Below are 20,567 nucleotides of genomic sequence, written 5' to 3' on the forward strand. Positions count from 1 at the left end.
GGTTGAGCATCAACCCATGCACCAAGAGATCATTGGTTCGATTCCCAATCAGGGCACATGCCTGGGTTTCGGGCTTGATCCCCAACATGGGGCATGCAGGTACAGCCAATTAATGTTGATGTTTTTCTGTCATCAGTGTTTCTATCTCTCCCTCCCCCCTCCTCTCTCTCTAAAATCAATTTTAAAAAAATTTTTTTAAAGAAAAAGTGTGGAGAAATGCACAGGAAGTTTGGGTCCAAGCCTGGACATGATATATTACTTCTGCCCATATTTTATTAGCCAGAAATCAGATACATGCCCCACATGAATGTAAAGGAGATTGGGAAATATCATTTTCCCAAATGCCCAGGAAGGAAATGAGATGGAGATCAATGATCACATTGCGTTTTCTGTGTCACAGTGTGTATTTTACTAATTTGAATTTAAGAGATTGATTCAAGAAGGCTAATAGAAAAGGTGTGTGTTGGGGGGGGGAGGAGATTATATCCAAATATAGCAGAAGAGAGAGGTGTTAGGAAGATTTGTTGGAAGAGACTGCTAAGATAGAGACATTTGACCTTAGCTTATCCCAACAGAGCCAGTCTTTGTCCCTATCAGTGGTTTTGCTGGGCACAGGCATTGTTAGGGTGAGACTCTACTCTCACTTATTAGTACCCCAAACCTAGAGGTCACTAACTTATTGCCAGTGGTACTTTTTAGCTGGGCTAATGACTTGTCTCAATATTTCTTTTTTAGGGTTTGAGTAAAAAAGTTGGTGTGTCATCCTCCATCCTCCAAGGTCTCTGGATCTCCTACAGCACAGAAGGTCTGTCCATGGCATTGGCATCTTTAAGAAATCTCTACACTCCAAATATAAAGGTAAATGCATACGAGTTACGTAGATTAAAGAATTAACTGTGAAACATAGAATTAGGAGGACATTTAAGTGGCTATTTAATTGATCTTTGACTTGCCTTAGACTATCTCCTATTAGCCTTTTATTGATAACTAGAGGCCCGGTGCACAAATTTGTGCACCAGTGGGGTCCCTCTGCCTGGCCTGTGTGATCGGGCCAAAACCGGCTCTCCGACATCCCCCAAGGGGTCCCGGGTTGCGAGAAGGCACAGGCCAGGCCGAGGGACCCCACCAGTGCACGATCGGGGCCGGGGAGGGACGCGGGAGATTGGCCAGCCAGAGAGGACCGTGGAAGGGCTCCAGGGCATGTCTGGTCCGTCTCGCTCAGTTCTGATCGGCCAAACCCCAGCAGCAAGCTAACCTACCAGTTGGAGTGTCTGCCTCCTGGTGGTCAGTGCCCGTCATAATGAGCGATTGAGCGGCCTTAGCATATCATTAGCATATTATGCTTTGATTGGTTGAACAGATGACCGGACACTTAGCATATTGGGCTTTTATTATATAGGATATGTTTTTTAAAATATTTTATTTATTTCAGAGGGGAAGAGAAAGGGAGAGAAAGAGATGGAAACATCAGTGATGAGAGAGAATCACTGATTGGCTGCCTCCTGCATGCCCCACACTGGGGATTGAGCCCGCAACCTGCATATATGGCCTGACCGGGAATCAAACTTTGACCTCCTGGCTCCTAGGTTGATGCTCAACCACTGAGTCTCGCCAGCCAGGCTGATAATATGTTTTAAGTGGTTACATTTTATTCTGTGAATTAAAGAGCAAACTATTGGCCTTCTATAATAGTTGACCCTGATTTATAGGATCAGGTCCTGCTGCTTTTAGGGAGTAAGTCAATCTCAGGTGGCCTTTGTTTTAGTAGGGGCTTTTCTAACCAATAGTTCAATGGTAGAGACTACGTTCAGCACTACAGTACAGGTGGCATTTTCTCTAGTTACTAAGTGGTTTATGTAAAGATTCATTTTACATCCCTTTCCCAAGGCAAGGTATTGAAAAAAAGGAACACATAACAATTATTTTAAAAAGCAGTTAATTAAATGCTACTAGACACTATTATAGGGTCCCAGGTGACTTAATAAAAGATGACTAAAAGGATGTGACTAATATTTGTTTGAGTGTTATTTTTATTTACTCATTTCTAGGTCAGCCGACTGCTGATTTTGGGAGGTGCCAACATTAATTACCGGACAGAGGTTTTAAATAATGCCCCAATTCTGTGTGTCCAGTCTCATCTTGGTTACACAGAAATGGTGGCCCTGCTGTTGGAGTTTGGAGCCAATGTGGATGTCTCTTCTGAAAGTGGCCTGACTCCTCTGGGCTACGCCGCAGCGGCGGGCTACCTGAGCATCGTTGTGCTGCTGTGCAAGAAACGGGCCAAGGTAATGGCTGCCTGGCTCTGCTGCTTCTCCTTTCTTCCCTTTATCTCTCTTCCTGCTGTAGTCATCCTTATCTCCTGTGTTACCTCATGAATCCAGGTGGAGCACATCAAACCCTGTTAGGAAGCAGATCAAAGGGAATACGGGCTCCCCAGACATCCCAGTGTTTGCATGCCAGCTCCACACTGCATCTGGACACAGTCCTAAACCCTTTGAGGGGCACTTAGAAAACCTCATTAGCAGCAGCCACAAAAAGTCTCCACCTAACAACCAAGAAATTCTCTACTGAGCTCAGAGTAAGGAAAGAGAAGGTGGAGGAGCAGGGAGACTGCAGTGGGAAATCTGAACTGAATGGTGCCTGCAGCCTCAGCCTTTCATGTGTAGAGAAGATAAGTTAGCCATGGAGATAAGAACAGAGACCAGACTCCCTCTTCCTGTCCTTAAAGATCCCCACCAAAGAGGCATGGGAAGAAGGTGGTTCTCTCCGATTATCCTCAAATTGACCAGAGGCAGTCAGAGTGTTTCTGTTAGTATATTTTAATTCTCTAAAAACCTTTCTAAAAAATGTGTTTGCTTTATAGTAACCCAAGAGCCACTGATGTAAAATAACTCAATTTCAAAATATTGGTGAAAAGAAAAGTGCTGGCCTCAAAATGGAGGCCTCTGAGGAAATTGTAGCCTTGTGGTATTTTGTTTCAGTCCTGAAAACAAACTGAGGATTTTGGTGGTTTTGCAATGAAATATAAGTAATATGAAATATAAGTATGACCTCATTCTGAGGTGTCCAGTGTTTTTACCAGCAAAGAGAATGGGACTCCTGAGACTCCCTTGGGAACTGGGACCTGGGACCCTCAGTGGAAACCCGAGCCTCTGATGTTTACGGTGACACAATGATGGGCCACCTCTAAAGTCCTGTTCAATAGGATGAACACCTCAAGAAATAGAATGATAATTGGGCCTTATTACTGTTGCTGTGAATTCATATTTTAATCTCAACTGGGTCTTTCCTGCTGCTCAGCTGTCATTTTACTCATCTCTCATTTTCCCCACAGTAGATGTATAAATCTTTTGTGTTCTTTTCAGTACCCTCTCAAACTTATTTAACCCTCCTACATTACTAAGATTGAGTTCCTCTCAATGTATATCTCAAAACTATGAGTCCTTACCTACACTCCCCTTTACTTCTGCCTTAGAAAGGAACTGTTTCCTCCCTTTCCAAAGCAATGGCCTCCACCTATAATTTTATCTCAATGAGTTGCTTATTCTCTCACATTTTATTTCATTCTTTTTCTAATTTATACTGCCTTTCCCCCCCAGTTTCTACAACCTTATGAATGTCTCCTCTAACTCAAATGAGAAATTTTCCTTTCTCCTAACCAGGAGCTCCCATCTCTTACCTTCCATATCTACCACACCTGTTCTACGAGTCATCTGTACTTGCTACCTCTGTTCACTTAGTACTCCTTAACTACTTGTCGTGTGGCTTCCATGAGAGAAGGCGGAGGCAATTCATTAAAAATTATATACTTTGGAATCAAACACAACTTGGTCAAAGCCTGCATTTGCACTTAACTTTCTGTAACAGCTTAGAGAAGTCATTGAACCACTCTTAATCTTACTTGTTTCATCCAGAAAATAGAATTAAAAACAAGAAAACCTTTTTAAAAAGAGATGAACTCTCTTTATCTGATTTAGTGCCTGATAAATAATAGTCTTTAAAAAAAGAACACACTTGGACACAGACAATAATGTGGGTGAAGGCCTGGATGGGGTGGGGTTGGGGCAGGGTGGAGGGGGGAGAGACATGAGGGCCATCTGTAATACTGTCAATAAACACATTAATTCATTAAATAAAACGCAGTCTCCTGGCACTCAGCTGTAGCCACTCTCTCCGAATCCACTAACAGCTGCCAGTCACCAAATAAAGTAACCTTTTCTCATTTCTCGCCCCTTAGACAGTGTTGAGTATACTTCTCAGAACCTGTAATATGGTCCTGGGACCCCTCCTGCCTGTCTGGTTGCTCTTCTCTCTTCCTTCTCTTAATATAACTGTTCACTAAGATTTTGTCCTCTCCTCATACTCCCTCCCATGGCTTCTGCATTAAGAAGATAATGAAGAATATTAGCCATTTATTTTGTAGAAAGTTCTTGAATTTTAGTTTGTCTGATATTTTCTCATCATTAGAATATATATTTTTGTCAGTTATACCACCAAAGTGATGCCATTAACTTCTGTTGCTTTGTTAAGGTGGTGCCTTCCAAGTTTGTCAGGTGTGAAGCTACTGTCTACCCTTTTTAATTAAGAATTATATTTTAGGGAGATGCTTTGAGACCTGTTTCTCATGCTTTTGTCCACTAATTTTAGGATCCATCAGTGTTTGCCCAATGGTGATTTTCTATTTCTCCCATTCCTTCAATATTTTTAATTGGAATTCTATCGTAAAGAAGAGCTATAACTTCTCCCCCATGTATTTATTCAGTTATTTCTAGCACAGTGGATTTCTAGATACTGATTTTATACTATGAACTGTAACCGTTGCTATTATGATTTATTTTGTTGCTCAAATTGGCCCATATTTGGTCATTGGAAGCTCTTTCAATTTGGGTACTGTGTCCTTTCAAATCCCCAACCCATTATTTCATAAGACCCTCTCAACTTTGCAGTTTAAACTTCCCCTTTATGTACCCTTTCCTTAAAAAAAAAAACAAAAAACTAGAATTAATCATTTCCTATTAGTGAATTAATATAGACTTAAGTTCATTGGGGCGCTGTAACAAAATACCATAGAGTGAGTGAGTGGCTCATAAACAACATTTATTTCTCACAGTTCTGGAGGCTAAGCCCCAAGATCGTGGTACCAACAGATTCGATGTCCGGTGAGAGCTTCCTGGTTCACAGACAGATCTTCTTGCTGTGTCCTCACGTGGTGGAGGGGGACAAGCAAGCTCTCTGGGGTCCCTTTATAAGGACACTAATTCCATTCATGAGAGCTCTGCCCTCATGACCTAATCCAGGGGTCCTCAAACTACGGCCCGCGGGCCACATGCAAATACAAATATTGTATTTGTTCCCGTTTTGTTTTTTTACTTCAAAATAAGATATGTGCAGTGTGCGTAGGAATTTGTTCATAGTTTTTTTTTAAACTATAGTCTGGCCCTCCAACGGTCTGAGGGACAGTGAACTGGCCCCCTGTTTAAAAAGTTTGGGGACCCCTGACCTAATCACTCCCCAAAGGCCCTATTTTCTAATGCCATCCGGGTTAGAATTCCAACATATCACTTGGCGGGGATACAAACATTCAGACCATAACACCTTTCCGACTAAATTCATTTCAGGTTCTAGCCAGGAATGCTCTGAAATTTTATTGCACATTTACTCTTCTTACGGCATTTATTATAAACTTCTTTTTTGGACAGACGTTTGTCATATTGGTCACATCTCCCCTACCTTGTTTGAAAATCCTTGAGCACGGAATTTATATTTTACTATCTTGTTCACCTTTCCATTCACCTTGCACATCGTAGGCATTCAGTAAACATTTGTTAAATAAATGGCTGAGTGGACCTAAAGCTGGGGAAAATCAGATAGAGAACTTGTTTCAAATGTTCTAACTACCACTGGAAGATAACCTGTCAGAAAAGGCTGTGGCTAGGGACCTTCTGGTAGATTGATCTTAATCAGGCCCTTCCTTCAGCCTAAACCAACACTGCGTTGTAAAAACTGCTTCTGGAACTGAGTCTAGCATTAAGGTCCAAGTAACTCTAGCCATTTTGGTCAAATCTTTGAGATTCTGCCCTCACACTGAAAGAAAGATGCAGCCTTTGCCAAAGCTTGGTGGTCAAATGTGTGATTCATGATACGAAAGATATTTTACTTCTTTGGAAGACAGAGAAGGAGAGAGAGGGAGGGAGGGAGGGAGGGAGGGGGAGAGAGAGAGAGAGAGAGAGAGAGAGAGAGAGAGAGAGAGAGAGAGAGCGCTTCAAAATGGGGTTTTTTTTTCCTTTCATGGTTTCAAATACATTTTTTTGTACCAAGAGAGCTACGAGTCTTTCAAATCTTGGTCGGAAAAGAACTATTTAAGGACAAAGGAGAATATACCTCAGAAAAACAAAGCTGGAACTGGAGGGGTTTTTTGGTTTCTTTTGATGTGAAAACAAAAGCCTGACCCTGTAACCTCAGGGGGCTTCTACCAGAGTTATGGCTCGGTAGTGATTTAGGCTGAGTAGGAGAGTATCCTCTAAATTTTCTCAGATTGGTTCAGGTCGTGGGAAAGACTGACTCGGTAGTCCAGGCTGTTCAGTGGGATGATATGACTAGAGTGGGGGTACAGCCCCATTCTTCGTTCACACAGATTTCTCTGTCCCCTTCCCTTAGGTGGATCACTTGGATAAGAATGGACAGTGTGCTTTGGTCCATGCTGCACTCCGAGGTCATCTGGAGGTCGTCAAGTTTCTGATTCAGTGTGACTGGACAATGGCCAGCCAGCAGCAAGGGGTGTTTAAGAAGAGCCAAGCCATCCAGCAGGCCCTCATTGCTGCAGCCAGTATGGGTTACACTGAGGTAAGAAAGCAGGCAATTAAAGTTTGTTATTTTTTTTTCCATCTATGTATTGGAAGACTAGGAGACCAGGAGAAAAGGGTTGCATTATTGCAAAATTGCCACTCTAATTAACGTGAATTCGCTTCTTGATCACTACTCTGAGGAATAGGAAGCATAGACTCCATGAAGCAGTTGAATTCTAACCGAGGTACCTAGAATTATGGGCACAGAATGTGGGAATTGGAAAGGACCTTGGAATTTATCTAATCCAGTTCCTCCCCATCCTTTCACCCCTATTTAACAGATACTGACACTAGGCTCAGAAGGATTATTTATTGAGCTGTGTCCCCATGGATAGGCAGTGTGACATGGGAATAGCACAACATTTAGAATCTCAGAAGGACTAGGTTTGAGTCCCAACTTTGCCACTCATTAGCTCTGGACCTTGGGCAATTTACCCAATCTCTTGGAACCTTAGTTTACCATCAGTAGAGTGAGTCTAATAAACTATTTTTACAAGGCTTGTATGAAAGGTACTTTGTAAACTGTTAAATACTATACAAACGGTATTTTTGCTAACTTATTTATTTATGATAGTAATAATATAGTGGCAAAATATATGGAATTGGTAGTATACTAGGAAATGTTAACAGTCAGCTATGGGAAGGAGAGTGAGTGGTGAGGAGAGAGGGAGGAGGAGAGTGAGAGAGAGAGAGACAGAGACGAGAGCACACATACAGTCATGTGCCACCTAACATGTGCCACCTAACATGTGCCACCTAATGACATTTCGGTCAACAACAGACCACATATATGAGTGTGATGTAACCAAGGAGTATATAAATGGCATCTGGAAGAAGACACTCAAGAGGTTTGTCCCTAATTTCAAAGGATTTGCCAAGGATGTGAAGGTTGCAAAAATCAGCAGGGCTGTGGCTGAGATGGCACACACTTTAACCTGGATGTGGGTGATGATGAAATTGAGGAGCTCCTAGGGGTGGTTCCTAAGGAACTGACTAATGCAGAGTTGTTGGAACTAGAACAGGAACACATAACTGAAGAAGAGGCAGAAGAAAAGGAATGGCAGAAGAAAGAGAAGAAGAATCCCTAAGAAAATTCACAGTGGGGTTTAGTAGAAGCTTTTGAAGACCTCAATAAGCTCCTTTAAAAGTTTGAAAATATGGACCCCCAACACCAAAAAATTTTCATTAATGCAGTATCTGCTTATAGGCAAATTTATGATGGAAAATAAAAAATTTTTTAAAAAGACCACCATGGACATATTTCTGAAAAGAATGACAAGTCCTCAAGAAGAGCCTCAGGCAGGTCTTTCAGGGGGTGTTCCAGAAAAAGACATGTTTTCATAGGAGATGACAGCTCTATGCATGTTATTGCCCCTGAAGACCTTCCCGTAAGGGCAAGTTGTGGAGGTGGAAGACAGTGATAATGATGATTCTGACCCTGTGTAGGCCTAGGCTAAGGTGTGTGTTTGTGTCTTAGTTTTTAACAAAGAAAGTTTTAAAAATAGAAAAATTTAAATTTCAAAAATAGGAAAAATCTGATAGAATAAGGACATAAAGAAAATATTTTTGTGCAGCTATACAATGTCTTTGTGTTTTAACCTGTTAATACAAGAGTTGAAAGTGTGTTTTTTAATTATAAAGTTAAAAAGTTATTGAAAAAAATTTTTTTAATTTGGTGTAGCCTAAGTGTATAGTGTTTAATAAAGTCTACAGTAGTGAGGCTCTAGGCCTTCACATTCACTCACAACTCACTCATTGACCCACCCAGAGCAACTTCCAGTCCTGAAAGCGCCATCATGGTAAGTGCCCTATACAGATGCACCATTTTTTTTATCTTTTATTTTGTATTTTTACTGTACCTTTTCTGTGTTTAGATACACAAATACTTAATATTGTGTTACAGTTGCCTGCGGTGTTCAGTACAATAATGTGCTGTGCAGGTGTGTAGCCGAGGTGTGTAGTAGGCCATAGCGTCTAGGTTTTTGTTAAGTGTACTCTAGGATGTTCAGGCAAAGACAAGATCGCCTAATAACACATTTCTGAGAATATGTCCCTGTCATTAACTAATGCATGACTATACTTAAATTTATTATAAATTTTACTGATACAAAGAACATGTAGTACACAGTTTACAAGTGATAATGAGCACAATACTCTTAATTGAATGCTGATGTTTGCTAAATTTGTGTCATAACCAGCCTAGCAAGTTGGCTATCATGCAACTCCACTGTGATTTTATAAAATGAATTTGTACCCCAATTTACCCAATAATTTTATTGTCATTAAATCTGATATGTGACCTATTGTTAAACTACTTCTTGCCCTCATGCAAATTATATTCATTAAACTGGAAGTTCTTTTAGCTGCAGCACTAAATCAAATCCTGATTGGTAATGTTTGCCAGTTTCAGGGTGTAGATACTCCCTCCATGGCCGATTTCAAGCTACCAATGTGACATCACTGAACACGAAGTTGTGGAGAGGTTCACAGCAGCACACCATTCTGTAGTATTTTCATCACACAGACACAGGAGATACAAATCACCTCCAGAGCATAGATCATTGTAAAACAGTGGAATAATCAGGAAATTACAAGATTTTATTTTTTAACTTTTGTTTTAAATATAATTTAATTGTGATTTAACTTTTAATAAACATCTTTGTTTAACACCAGACTTGCAAAAATCCCAAAAATTTAAAGTTCAGCTTTCATTGGCCAGTACCACTGCATGAGTTGCTTCAGTGATGCAGCTACCCTATCAACTGATCTAACATGTCCCCAAGGGAATATTAAGTAAAACTGGAATTTTATTATCTTTATGAGGCTTTTTAAAACTCTCTCTACAGTCAAATTTCTGGAAACAGAGCTGTCACTTTCCTTTCTAATTAGCAGCCATTCCCCCATGTCCCTAAAACAGTCCTTATACTTAAAGGAGATAGTCGCTGTGCTCTGAAGATATACAAGCCCTAAGGTTGTCCATATTTATTTTATTTTTTGTTTAATGATTGGGGGTTTTTCTGTTTATTAATTGGTATTTTTATTTGGAGGATGAAGGATTGCTTCTTTAAGGTAAATATGAGAAATATGTAATTTTTAAAAATCACATGCTATGTAAGTGAATTGTCTTCAGAGAAGCATGTAAACTGTGCCTGATAGGAACAAATACTCATTATGGCAGCTTCGGGTTCCTTTGCTAGGCCAGGCACTTCGGTTCCTTCTGTGTGCAAGAGGTTTCATAACACTTGTGTCATCCAAGTAGCTTTCAAACCTCACAGGCTAGTGTCAGTAGCATAGTTTTCCACCTGAAGTTGAGCTGACACAACTTCTTGTTTCAGATTGTCTCCTACCTACTTGATCTTCCAGAAAAAGATGAAGAGGAAGTGGAGCGAGCACAGATCAACAGCTTTGACAGTCTCTGGGGAGAGACAGGTACTTGTCATGGACATCACTCGTCTCTCATGTATGTGTTGTATGTGTGCGGAGGTGTTCTCTGCATCACCCACCCTGATTTTTCCTCTGGCACACCTTAGGCATCTCTCTGGTGGCTTTTGTATTGGAGACCAATTCAGCCGAAGGAAAAAGTCAAGCAATTTCTCTCTTTCAATTCCCCTTCCCTTTGTATTCCCCATACCATTAGCACCAGAGTCTTCTTTCAAACAAAACTTTCCCCTGCTCTTGTTTCCAAATATTTTTAAAAGACTGAAAGTTTCCCTACAATGTGCCAAACCAGAGCAGAAAATAGTTGTGGCCTTTCTCTTTTTTGATGTTATCCTTAAAACAGTTAGGAATAAATAATTCTCCTGTCAAAATAACTCTCTTCACCTGTAGTTGTAAACCAGGAGATTACATTTTTATCTACGACTCTGGCTTCACCAAGTGCTGTAGCAGAGTGGTACCTGACACAGTATGAGTCAAGTTGGTCTCTGGGGGCAACATGAAGGTGTCACCCTGTAAAGTGCAGCCACATGCCATCTCTCTGTCTGTAGCGAAGAGATTTCTGTATTGCTTAGTATTTACTACATAAACAGCAGCCTCTTCCTTGTGACCTTTGTAGGAAATGATTATTGTCTTTCCCCCAAGTCTAAACTGCAACATCTGGAGAAACATTAGTAACCTCCTATGTGTTTTTATGGAACCAGGGCAATGAAAATTGTAGAGTCACCACAGATATGTGTCATTTTTGCCAGGAGGAGACCAATATTGAGATGGCCAAGTTAGGGAGAATATTTACCAAACAAGAAGGCTATGTGTTTTGCTTAGAGTCGGAGTGTTATTAAAAATAAAAAAAGATAGTTGAATTCATTTAAAATTTACAATCACCTACTGAATTGCAATGTTTCCATCCATGGCAAAAATCTTACATAGGTTTCATGGCTTCTCTAACATTATGTAGAATGGTCCAGAGCCCAGGAATTTACTCCTCAAACAATCCCTCCCTCTGTAAGAGCCAAAGGGAGCAGATGCCAGGCAGCTGCAGCTTAAGAGCCTGTGACAGATTAAAGGAAAATGTGCAGCTGGAAACAGCTGTTGTCTCTGGGACCCCACCCTGAGGGAAGCCAGAGGACAGACTGGGGGAAGAGACTGGCCAGGACATCAGCAGTCCTGGAGTATGCATGTTGTGAGCTAGAGCTGCAGAGGGACATACTGGTTTACTGCTCCTGTCAGCAAAGCCTTCCCCAGCACAACGCTGCCCTCCCTCCTAGCAGACTCCCATGGTCAGACCACGCACATATAACCACAGGGAGAACAAAAAAGTAGTGGTCAAATGGTGATAATGGATAGAAATTACAAGACCTACACATTCTAGTAGTGTATTTAAAATAATTACTAAAAATGTTCAAGAAGGGTGTGAACTAAGTAGAAGACCTTTTTATCTATATGAATTGCTTATTAGAATAAAACTTTTGGTCTCAGGACTTCTAAAACATTTCATACTTTAAGTATGCAGTAAAGTTTGTTACATTGTCTTACACATGTATCATATCTCAAGGTTGTGAAAACTCAGAGCTTCGTGTCAGTTTGATTATAATCAGAATTGTGTTTAACGTGATATTTATATGAAACAATTCCAGCATTAGAAACATAAAATGCTATTTAAATTTGGCATAGAATGAAATACATTTGTAGTATAATTTATAGACCTATAAAAAGTTATTTGACCTTAGAAAAATTTGGGGGAAATGATATCTTTGCTATGTGAAAATGTTCTGACAACCCACCAAAAATTATGAGTTGCTTTTCTTTCTATAGTGATTGAACTAAGTAAACATGTTTCTTCCTAACTTATAGCACATAATCATTTAAAATTTATAATGATCAATAGAATTGTGATGTTTCCTCCAAAGACAAAATCTTATATACGTTTCCCTTATATAGGGAACGAAGGTCTATGATCTACAGCTAGCTGGTTGACTGCAACCCTGTTCTAAACAACATAATTTATCCCTCAGGAAAATATGATGGTCATGATGTCTTCAACAATCTGTACCACTTACTAAATTGAATCTAAAACACTAGTAACTATAAGAAACTATATAATCAATGCATTTTGTGCCAGTACAAAAAACAACAACCTCTGCCAGTTAAACTGGCACAATTCTTTATTACCACATCAATTGTAAGAGGCATTCCAATTCAGAGGTGTTAAAATGTGAAAGAAAAAAGCACATCTTAGAATCATTGAACTATATCTTAGTGAAATATTGAGGTGCAATTTTTACATGTCGTATTTTCTAAAAGCAGATCACCAGAATATCCTTGTTGCCTTTGTCCCCATTTTGCAGCCTCTTATCCTTCCAGGTAGCATCTTCCTACATCCAGCTTTCACCCTCTGGCTGACCCCTCCCATCCCACAGGTTTTCACAGACTTTTTATGGAACAACACAGAAGAAAAGCAATTTGGTGACAAGATTATTCACCACTCCCTCTTCTCCTATGGGCAGAAACTATGACCAGCATTAAAAGCTTCTAGCAACTCAAGGGCCTGAGTCATCCCATGGCCCAAAGGAAGCCAGTTCCCAGAGTAAACAAGATACCCTCATTCATGCCCTCATCATCTCTTGCCTAGATTATTGCAAATACATCCTAACTGCTCTTCTTGTCTGTAGCTGCACCCTTTTGTGATTCATCTCCCAGACTTCAGCCAAAGCAATCTTTCTGAGCCACAGTCTGTTCATGTCACTTTCCTGCTTACCCCCCTTCAATGACCACCTGTCACATTAATTAAGTTATTTAATGTAGCATTAAAAGACCAGTCATGATCTCTAGCCTCATCTATTGCCGGTCTCTCCCGTTACTCCATATACAATAAACATGCTATTTCCTACCTCATTGCCTTATACATTCTCTGTCTGTGCCTAACATGCCTCCTCCTTGCCTTCGAATGCCTGTAAGTCTCCTATTTCTCTTTCAGCTTCTAGCTCAGATTATCATCTCTTCCTAGAGACCTTCTCAAACACTTCTTCCCCTGTGACACCTCCATACAACCAACCTCCATGGACTTATTTCTGTTGTACATATCACACTGTATAGTAATTTATTTGTTTTTCTGTGATTCTTACTGAACCATGAGTTCCTTAAGAGCAGAGACAGTGTCTAACAAGTAGCTCAATAAATGTTTAGTTAATGTTTTGTAGCAGTGATCAGTGTATGTCTCACAACCACACCCTCCCGTTGGTCAGGTGACCTGTCTGCTGCACTCTTTCTAGGTTGGAAAAGAAAACAAAGAACCATTTGCTTTGCTGTGTTCTATTTAGTGTCAGCATCCCATCCAAGCAGACTGGCTTTTCCCCAACTCTGAGTTGTATCCTGTCTGTCTCTTCATACTCCTTAGATTTTTCCATTTGGAAAAGGACCATTTATGTCAGATAATCTCATCACATGCTGACAAGCCAGCAAGCAAATTTTGTGACTGGTCTCTTGGAAAGAGATCTGGCTCCAAACTGTTGTGGTTGCGCTGAGAATCAGTTTGGTTTTTTTATAGAACTGGCTTTACCTTAATCTTTTTTCTTTTTTCCCCCCAAAAAAAGTTTTAACAGTTTTTGATAAGACTGCTATAAAATCCAGCCAAAGCAACTCCTTACTTTTGGATTTTGAAAAGCACAGATTCCATTTTACATAGTTGTGTTGCTCTGAGATGAAATTGGCCAGCTGCGTTAATGACCATATTCAGCTATCAGCTTTGAGATATGAATTCCTGCCAAATTACATCATAACCTAAGAAGATACAACAAAGAAAAAGGCCAAATGAAACATTCCCTCTCATATAAATGTGCAATCCAGTGGGTTGAAATGAGCCAACCAGAGCAATATAACTCCAGGTTAGAATGGACAGTATAAGTTTAGCGTTCAAGATGGGCCCTGGGCATGCATGGCAGCTGTATTCTGTGAACTGGCATCATTGCTGAAAGGCTGATTCTGAAATACTGTGCATATTTGCTCCAGGGAATTGTAAATTCTTTTGTGAAAAATAATGTATTTGCCCCCCTTTTCCCATACATAGGATATTAAAGGGGAAGTTTGCTGCAACCCTGTCACCTACCTAGTAGCTGCTTTAAATGGGATCAGAACTTGGGAGTTAGAAGTTTTCCAAAATATTTGTTTTTTGTACCAACAAGGTGATGTTACAATTCCTCACACGTATCTAACTCATTCAAGTTCTTTTCACCCCCAGCTTTACTGAGAGATAATTGATATATGACATTGTGTAAGTTTCAGGTATACAATGTTATAATGTCCATTCAAGTTCTTAGACTGCTCCAGTGTTCTGACCCAAGAACTGAAGTGCTGCAGTTTCTGAAGTATTAGAAATATAAACTTGAGAAAGAGGGAAGATTGCTTTGATTTTAATTTGAAGAGTAAGAGACAAAACTTCTTTATCAAGTCAATAGTCAGACCCATCAATACCTGCACACATTCATTGGGGGTTTAGAAATGACCCTCACCCCAGGTGGGACCACGCCACTTCCCGTCTGTGCGGAACAGGACAGAAATAATGTTAGGACTTCTCAAATAAAACTGAAAATGCATATAGGACAAGGCATAGATGCATCTAGTTTGAGTGAATATATCTTCTAAAATTGCCCTTCTTATCACTGAGGAAGGAAAAGATTACTTGAAGGTTTATCTTGGTGGAAATTACAGGTCATCTTGGTTTTGCACATGAGTCAGTTGTGGATAAATTTGGCCAAGCCCAAAGACAAAATGCTATCATTTGCACTTGAAAAAGATTATAAGTGACCATTTGATTTGAATTTCCATTGCTTCCCTCATTAGATACCAACTGTATCAAAGATCATAAACAAAGGACAGCAGCAAGGAAAGACCGTTTAAGTTTCTTCCTGCTGTGTCTCTTATACTCACTATAGCTAATTTCTATCTGTGACTCCATCTTTATATTCACAACAAAAGAGTTTTTTTGTCACACCTCTTACCTTGACTGTTGCCTTGAACACTTCTGATCCTCATATAAAAATGGTTGCAGATACACTAGAAATGTCTGTCTCAACTAATGAAGGAAAGGAATGAAAACTGTCCCAAGACCCGTGGACTGCAATTTCTAACTTTGGTTCTTGGGTTTAAGGGTCCAAGGACTGAGGTGGCCAGAGATTGTTCCTAGCTAATTCTAAAAACAAGACCTTACTCTGCAAAAGCCCTTCTCCCTGCATTCCAGCCACACATATACCAGTAGAAGGTGTGTAGCTAGGAAGAGGTACCAAAAAAGAGTCAGGGTAGGAAAAAATAAAATGAAGTAAGTTTGATCAAAGGTGATTTTTCAGTAAATGTGTTCTTATAATTGTTTCTGCATATTATAAATAAGCCCATTTAAATGTAGTTGTATTCACTTAAATTTTCATGACAAAAGTAGCTAAAAATCATTATTCTTGGAGGTAAAGTAGCATTTATATTAATCAAACACAGATATACTGCCATGTTTAACACACAGGATTAGAGATGGCAGGAGCCACCTGTTTTCAGTCTGTGTTCTCTGCCCTTAGCCCTGACAGCTGCAGCCGGAAGGGGCAAACTGGAGGTATGTCGTCTGCTCTTGGAACAAGGGGCGGCAGTGGCCCAGCCAAACCGTCGAGGGGCAGTGCCCCTATTCAGCACTGTTCGCCAGGGCCACTGGCAGGTAAGCAGGGCAGCTACTTGTAGGACCATGGGCAAGAGTGAACTCTAGGTGGGAAGTTCTGATGCAGAGAGAGAAAAAAGAATCACAAAATTTGAGTTACCCAGCAATCATCGCGTTTGAGGTCTTGGGTGTTTGTCATTACTATTCCAGTTGAGAATATGTCAGAAATTTAACATTCAAAATCATCCTCACTTCTAGATTGTATAGAAAGACTGGCTACTTTTGGCCTGGTCGTAGAATTGCCTCTTTCCAGAGAACATTTTACAGTATCCACAAGTTCTTGGGGAGGTTCATATCTCAACAGCTCCCTGCTAACCACTTATTTGCAGGTGTCTGAGATTTGCTAAAAGAAAATGTGATGTATATAAATTCTAGGTATGCGGTCTTTCCAGATGTTTGGCTTCTGGATAGATGCTAATTTGTACACTTAGGATGGAAACGAAAGCATATTGGTAATAATCGTTTTCAAAGTACTTGAGTAGAAAAAAGGCTGTAGAAGCCAAACAGTGCTAAAGAGTTGAGACTCTCTATGGTATTCAGTTCAGTCACAAATATTCACTGCAGGCAGCTTTGCAACTTCTAGAGGTTAATAAAATGGCACTAACACAGGAGGGACTTGTGTTGGAATTTAGTTATGGGATTGCTTAGTCCCCATCTTGGCCATTGTTACCTTAAATTCTTTTTTATTTAGTGGCTGAGTCAAGCATTCAGAGTTGAATTCTTCACATTTAGCTGTCCCTGCGAGAGTCAGAGATCAAATCACATGGTACAAGAACTGTGCGGAACTTGAGGGGGTGCTTGCAGTGGAAAGTTATCTGGGGGTTCACACAGTGTCTGGGATAGCGTGCCCGCGTCTGCTCAGCAGCTCTTCCTGGATAATTGGCAGCCTGTTTCTCTGAACTTGCAGATAGTTGATCTTTTGCTCACCCATGGAGCTGATGTCAACATGGCAGACAAGCAAGGCCGGACTCCCTTGATGATGGCTGCTTCCGAAGGCCATCTGGGAACTGTGGACTTTCTACTTGCACAAGGTCAGTCCTGGGCTGCCAGAGCTGGATGGTCAGTGCCCATAATTTACAGTGATGGATTCCAAGACATGTTAAGAACAGATATTATTAATCCTTGTGGCTTGAGGGATCTTCAGTATTCTAACCAAATGAACATATTCAAACTCTTCAGTTAAAGAGTTTGAATAATCACCAACTTTGCATTTTAATATATATTCAATGTATCTTCCAGGGATTGTATTTTGACCTTAACTTTATCAATTATTTTGCAGTCCTGCACAGCTAATATTTTTCTTGTATCCAAAGAAGGCAACGGGAGACTAAGACAGTTGCTGACAATGGTACCCTATTTGAGGACTCGGGATATTATTACCCTCCTCTTGTAATAAATGCCTTTTGACATTTACCAACAGTCACATATTCCTGGTGAATGGGAAATAAGTTAAAGGAGACACACCACCATCAAAACATTTCAAATTCCTTTTGATTGCTATGACCTCAGTTACCTGTGCAGAACAGTGGGGAGTGCTGGTGGGCCTCTGCAGTGGAAACACTGGGGTCACTGCTGACTCTGCACTACTGTCTAGTGCAGTGGTTCTCAACCTTGGCTGCACATTAGAATCACCTGGGAATCTTTTTAAAATCCTGATTTCTGGGCCTCATCCTCCGGAAAGTCTGTTTCTTTGTTACTAATGTTGTGGCCCCACCCCATAACAAAGAACAGAATTTCCAGATGATGAGGCCCAAAAATCAGGATTTTAAAAAGATTCCCAGGTGATTCTAATGTGCAGCCAAGGTTGAGAACCACTGGTCTAGTGGAACTTGAGCATTTATTTGCATGAAGCAGGAGGTAGTGTGATTGTGACTTGTCTTAATGATTCCATTCTAGTTAGCTTCTCCTGTTAGTAAACTGGACCAAAAACATCTATCCATAAGCACATACACTTCAAGGAAACCAGCCTCCTGAAGAATCACGCCCAGGTTAGAGCAGCTAAGGGTAATTGAGTTAGAACGAAGAGGTTTCTTCTAAGATTTTAAACTACAACTCGGTCAAACACTTACTGGATCTTTAGTTGGATCTTCCAAAGAAGATTTGTATCCACAACCTCAGGCTCTAAAGGAGGGGTCAGAATCAGAGAACGGCTCTGCCCGCATGCAGAGAGGTTCTTGCTTCCTTGGTACAAGCTACCAAACAAGTCTGGTTTCATATCTCTTCTCACTTCTGCTTAGAGGGAGTTGGTTGAGGAAGTGGGATGTGCCTGGATTCCCAGGATAAGATGTGGCAGGAGTAAATGTCTCAGGACAACCCAACTCTCCTGGAAAGGCAGGAGCTCTTCAGCCACTGATGACCTTGAGGTAACTGCACATTCCAGTAGAAGATCATCAGGCACAGATTCCAGCAAGTTCTTCTCCCTTAACCAACCACTGCAGAGATTCTGATCTTTATACTATTTAATTTTTCACACTTAAATCAGAAACTTTTACTAAATCAACAAATTCTATGAACAGTTATTTATCCCACATTATTTGTAGAACTCTGTGCCAGGAACTGTGAGTAATTTTTTAAAATTAATATACTATAATCTGTGCCCCCTCAAAGAGTCCATAATCTGGTTAGAAAGGGATGAAACAAAGATAAATAACTACCTTAAAAAGGAGAGAATCCTGAGTGCTCTGGTAAAGGTGTTTGAGCTAGACTAGGACAGACTTTGAAATGTGAGTAGGAAAAATGTTCTCTGTTTAGGGGCGGGGAGTAATGTAATTGGAAGGTGAAGAAGGAGGGACAGTGCACAAGTTTGGGGAAACAGGCAAGTTGTCCAGTAAAGTACGTGAGTGCTGTTGAGAAATAAAATGGGAAGCATATGTGCAAAGAAATGGAAAAGGAACAGATTAAAAGAGTTTGGACTTAATTCTAAAGGCAATGGGGAGCCTTTCAAGATTTTAAAAAAGGGAATTTATGCCAGAGTTGTGCTTTAAAAAATAAAAAAGTCACTCAGGCAATAATGTGAATAGATTTGATGAAGGAATTATAGGGATCCATTACGAAGCCATTGTAGTAGAATGGATGAGAGGTAATGAGGCCCTAATCCAGGTGCAGTAGCTGTTAGAACAGAAGGGCCAAATGCAACAGTGATTATGATACAAAGATTGATTGCATTTAGGAAATGAGGAGGGGTTGAAGACAACTCCAAAGTTTGAAGATGGATGTTTGGAAGAACTGTTAGTCTTAACTGCAAGGGGGGGAAAGAAAGAGGAGGAAAATTACAAATTGAATTTTGGGTTTATTTCATATGTATCTCCTTTTAACTTCTTAAATTCTAACTTTTCTTATTTTTTGAAAAATCACTTTTATCTATAATATACATCCAGAACCTTCTTATCCTGTTTTTTTCCACCATTGGAGGCTCTGTCCAGAGAATTTGTAGATGTTGTGTCTAAGAAAACTCCTTGGATTCTGTCTCATATTCAAAATCATTCCATGGTAGAGTCAATGTTTTTATTGTTATTTTTTAATCCTCACCCAAGGACATGTTTAGAGGAAGGGAGGGAGAGAAAGAGAAACATCAATATGAGAGATATCGATGTTCATTGATGGGTTGCCTTCCATATGTGCCCCAACAGGGATCGAACCAGCTACCTTTCAGTGCACAGGACGATGCTCAACCAACTGAGCCATTCCAGCTGGGCAGAGTTGATGTTTTAATTGCAGAAGGTACCATTGTGAAAAGCTAACCCAGAACATTTATGTGTTAGAGGTGTGGTGCCTTCCAGCCCTTCGTCCTGCTATGGGAAGCCACAAAGTGTGGTTATCTGACCTCTAGGGATACACAGGTGATAGGCCCACTAGCTGCTGAGTAGACCTGAGCTGGCTGTGGCAGGTCCTAAGCTTGGTCTGACATCTGCATCCTGTCCTGCTGAGGGGCAGCCTGGAAAGTGTTCCCTGTGCAGTAAGTTGATCTCTTTAATTTAGTGAGTCTGACGTGCCTGCTCTGTGAAAAGAATTATCTTAGGTTCCCTTTGAAACTAGCAAGGAAATAATAGGCTCTTTGCCATCCAAAAGCTTACAATTTAAGCTGAGAACCAAGTGTATATTGAATTTTAGGCTAATTACAAAAGGTGTCAATTGAGCTTGATCTTTATAGATGAAAATAGACATTTTGAAGGCAGATGCAGAATATAAAAGGGGCTTAGACAGTGGGTATGAAGTTATTGAAGGCTGACTAGTTTAATTAAACTTTGAATTTCCTCTATGTCCTGGGTCTCTTTCCATGAGTCCATTTCCCTCACATTCTGTCAAGGAGTTTATACTATTATAAATGAAAACTTTCACTGAGTTCAGATAACATTCATTGAGAATTTAAAAGATTAACTACAGAATAAGGTAACATGTTAAACAGATTCAAGAGGAAGTAACAGTGAACCACAAGAAGCTTGAAGACGGGGATTGGAGATGGTTCCTAGGAAATGGGCAGAAGTGAGGTGACTCGTGGGTGGCAGGGGAGATATTCTGCACATGGAAGCAACATAACCAAAAGTGAGGGTTCAGGAACATTTATGGGAGAGTCTCTAGAGGCAGTGAGTACA

The 20,567-nt window shown here is 40.4% G+C and overlaps 1 protein-coding gene across 1 annotated transcript in view; it reads left to right on the forward strand.

The window, feature by feature from the left end:
• TANC2 (tetratricopeptide repeat, ankyrin repeat and coiled-coil containing 2) overlaps positions 1–20,567 on the forward strand; it is a 251,137-nt gene that overhangs the window by 216,903 nt on the left and 13,667 nt on the right. The window contains exons 16-21 of the mRNA XM_081110818.1: positions 736–858; positions 2,049–2,285; positions 6,658–6,843; positions 10,181–10,274; positions 15,842–15,975; positions 16,883–17,006. Coding sequence (XP_080966944.1) covers positions 736–858; positions 2,049–2,285; positions 6,658–6,843; positions 10,181–10,274; positions 15,842–15,975; positions 16,883–17,006 — 898 coding nt within the window. The remainder of the gene's footprint in view (positions 1–735; positions 859–2,048; positions 2,286–6,657; positions 6,844–10,180; positions 10,275–15,841; positions 15,976–16,882; positions 17,007–20,567) is intronic.

Source organism: Myotis nattereri (genome assembly GCF_964212035.1).
Source record: "Myotis nattereri genome assembly, chromosome: 16".
Taxonomy (NCBI): Eukaryota; Metazoa; Chordata; class Mammalia; order Chiroptera; family Vespertilionidae; genus Myotis; species Myotis nattereri.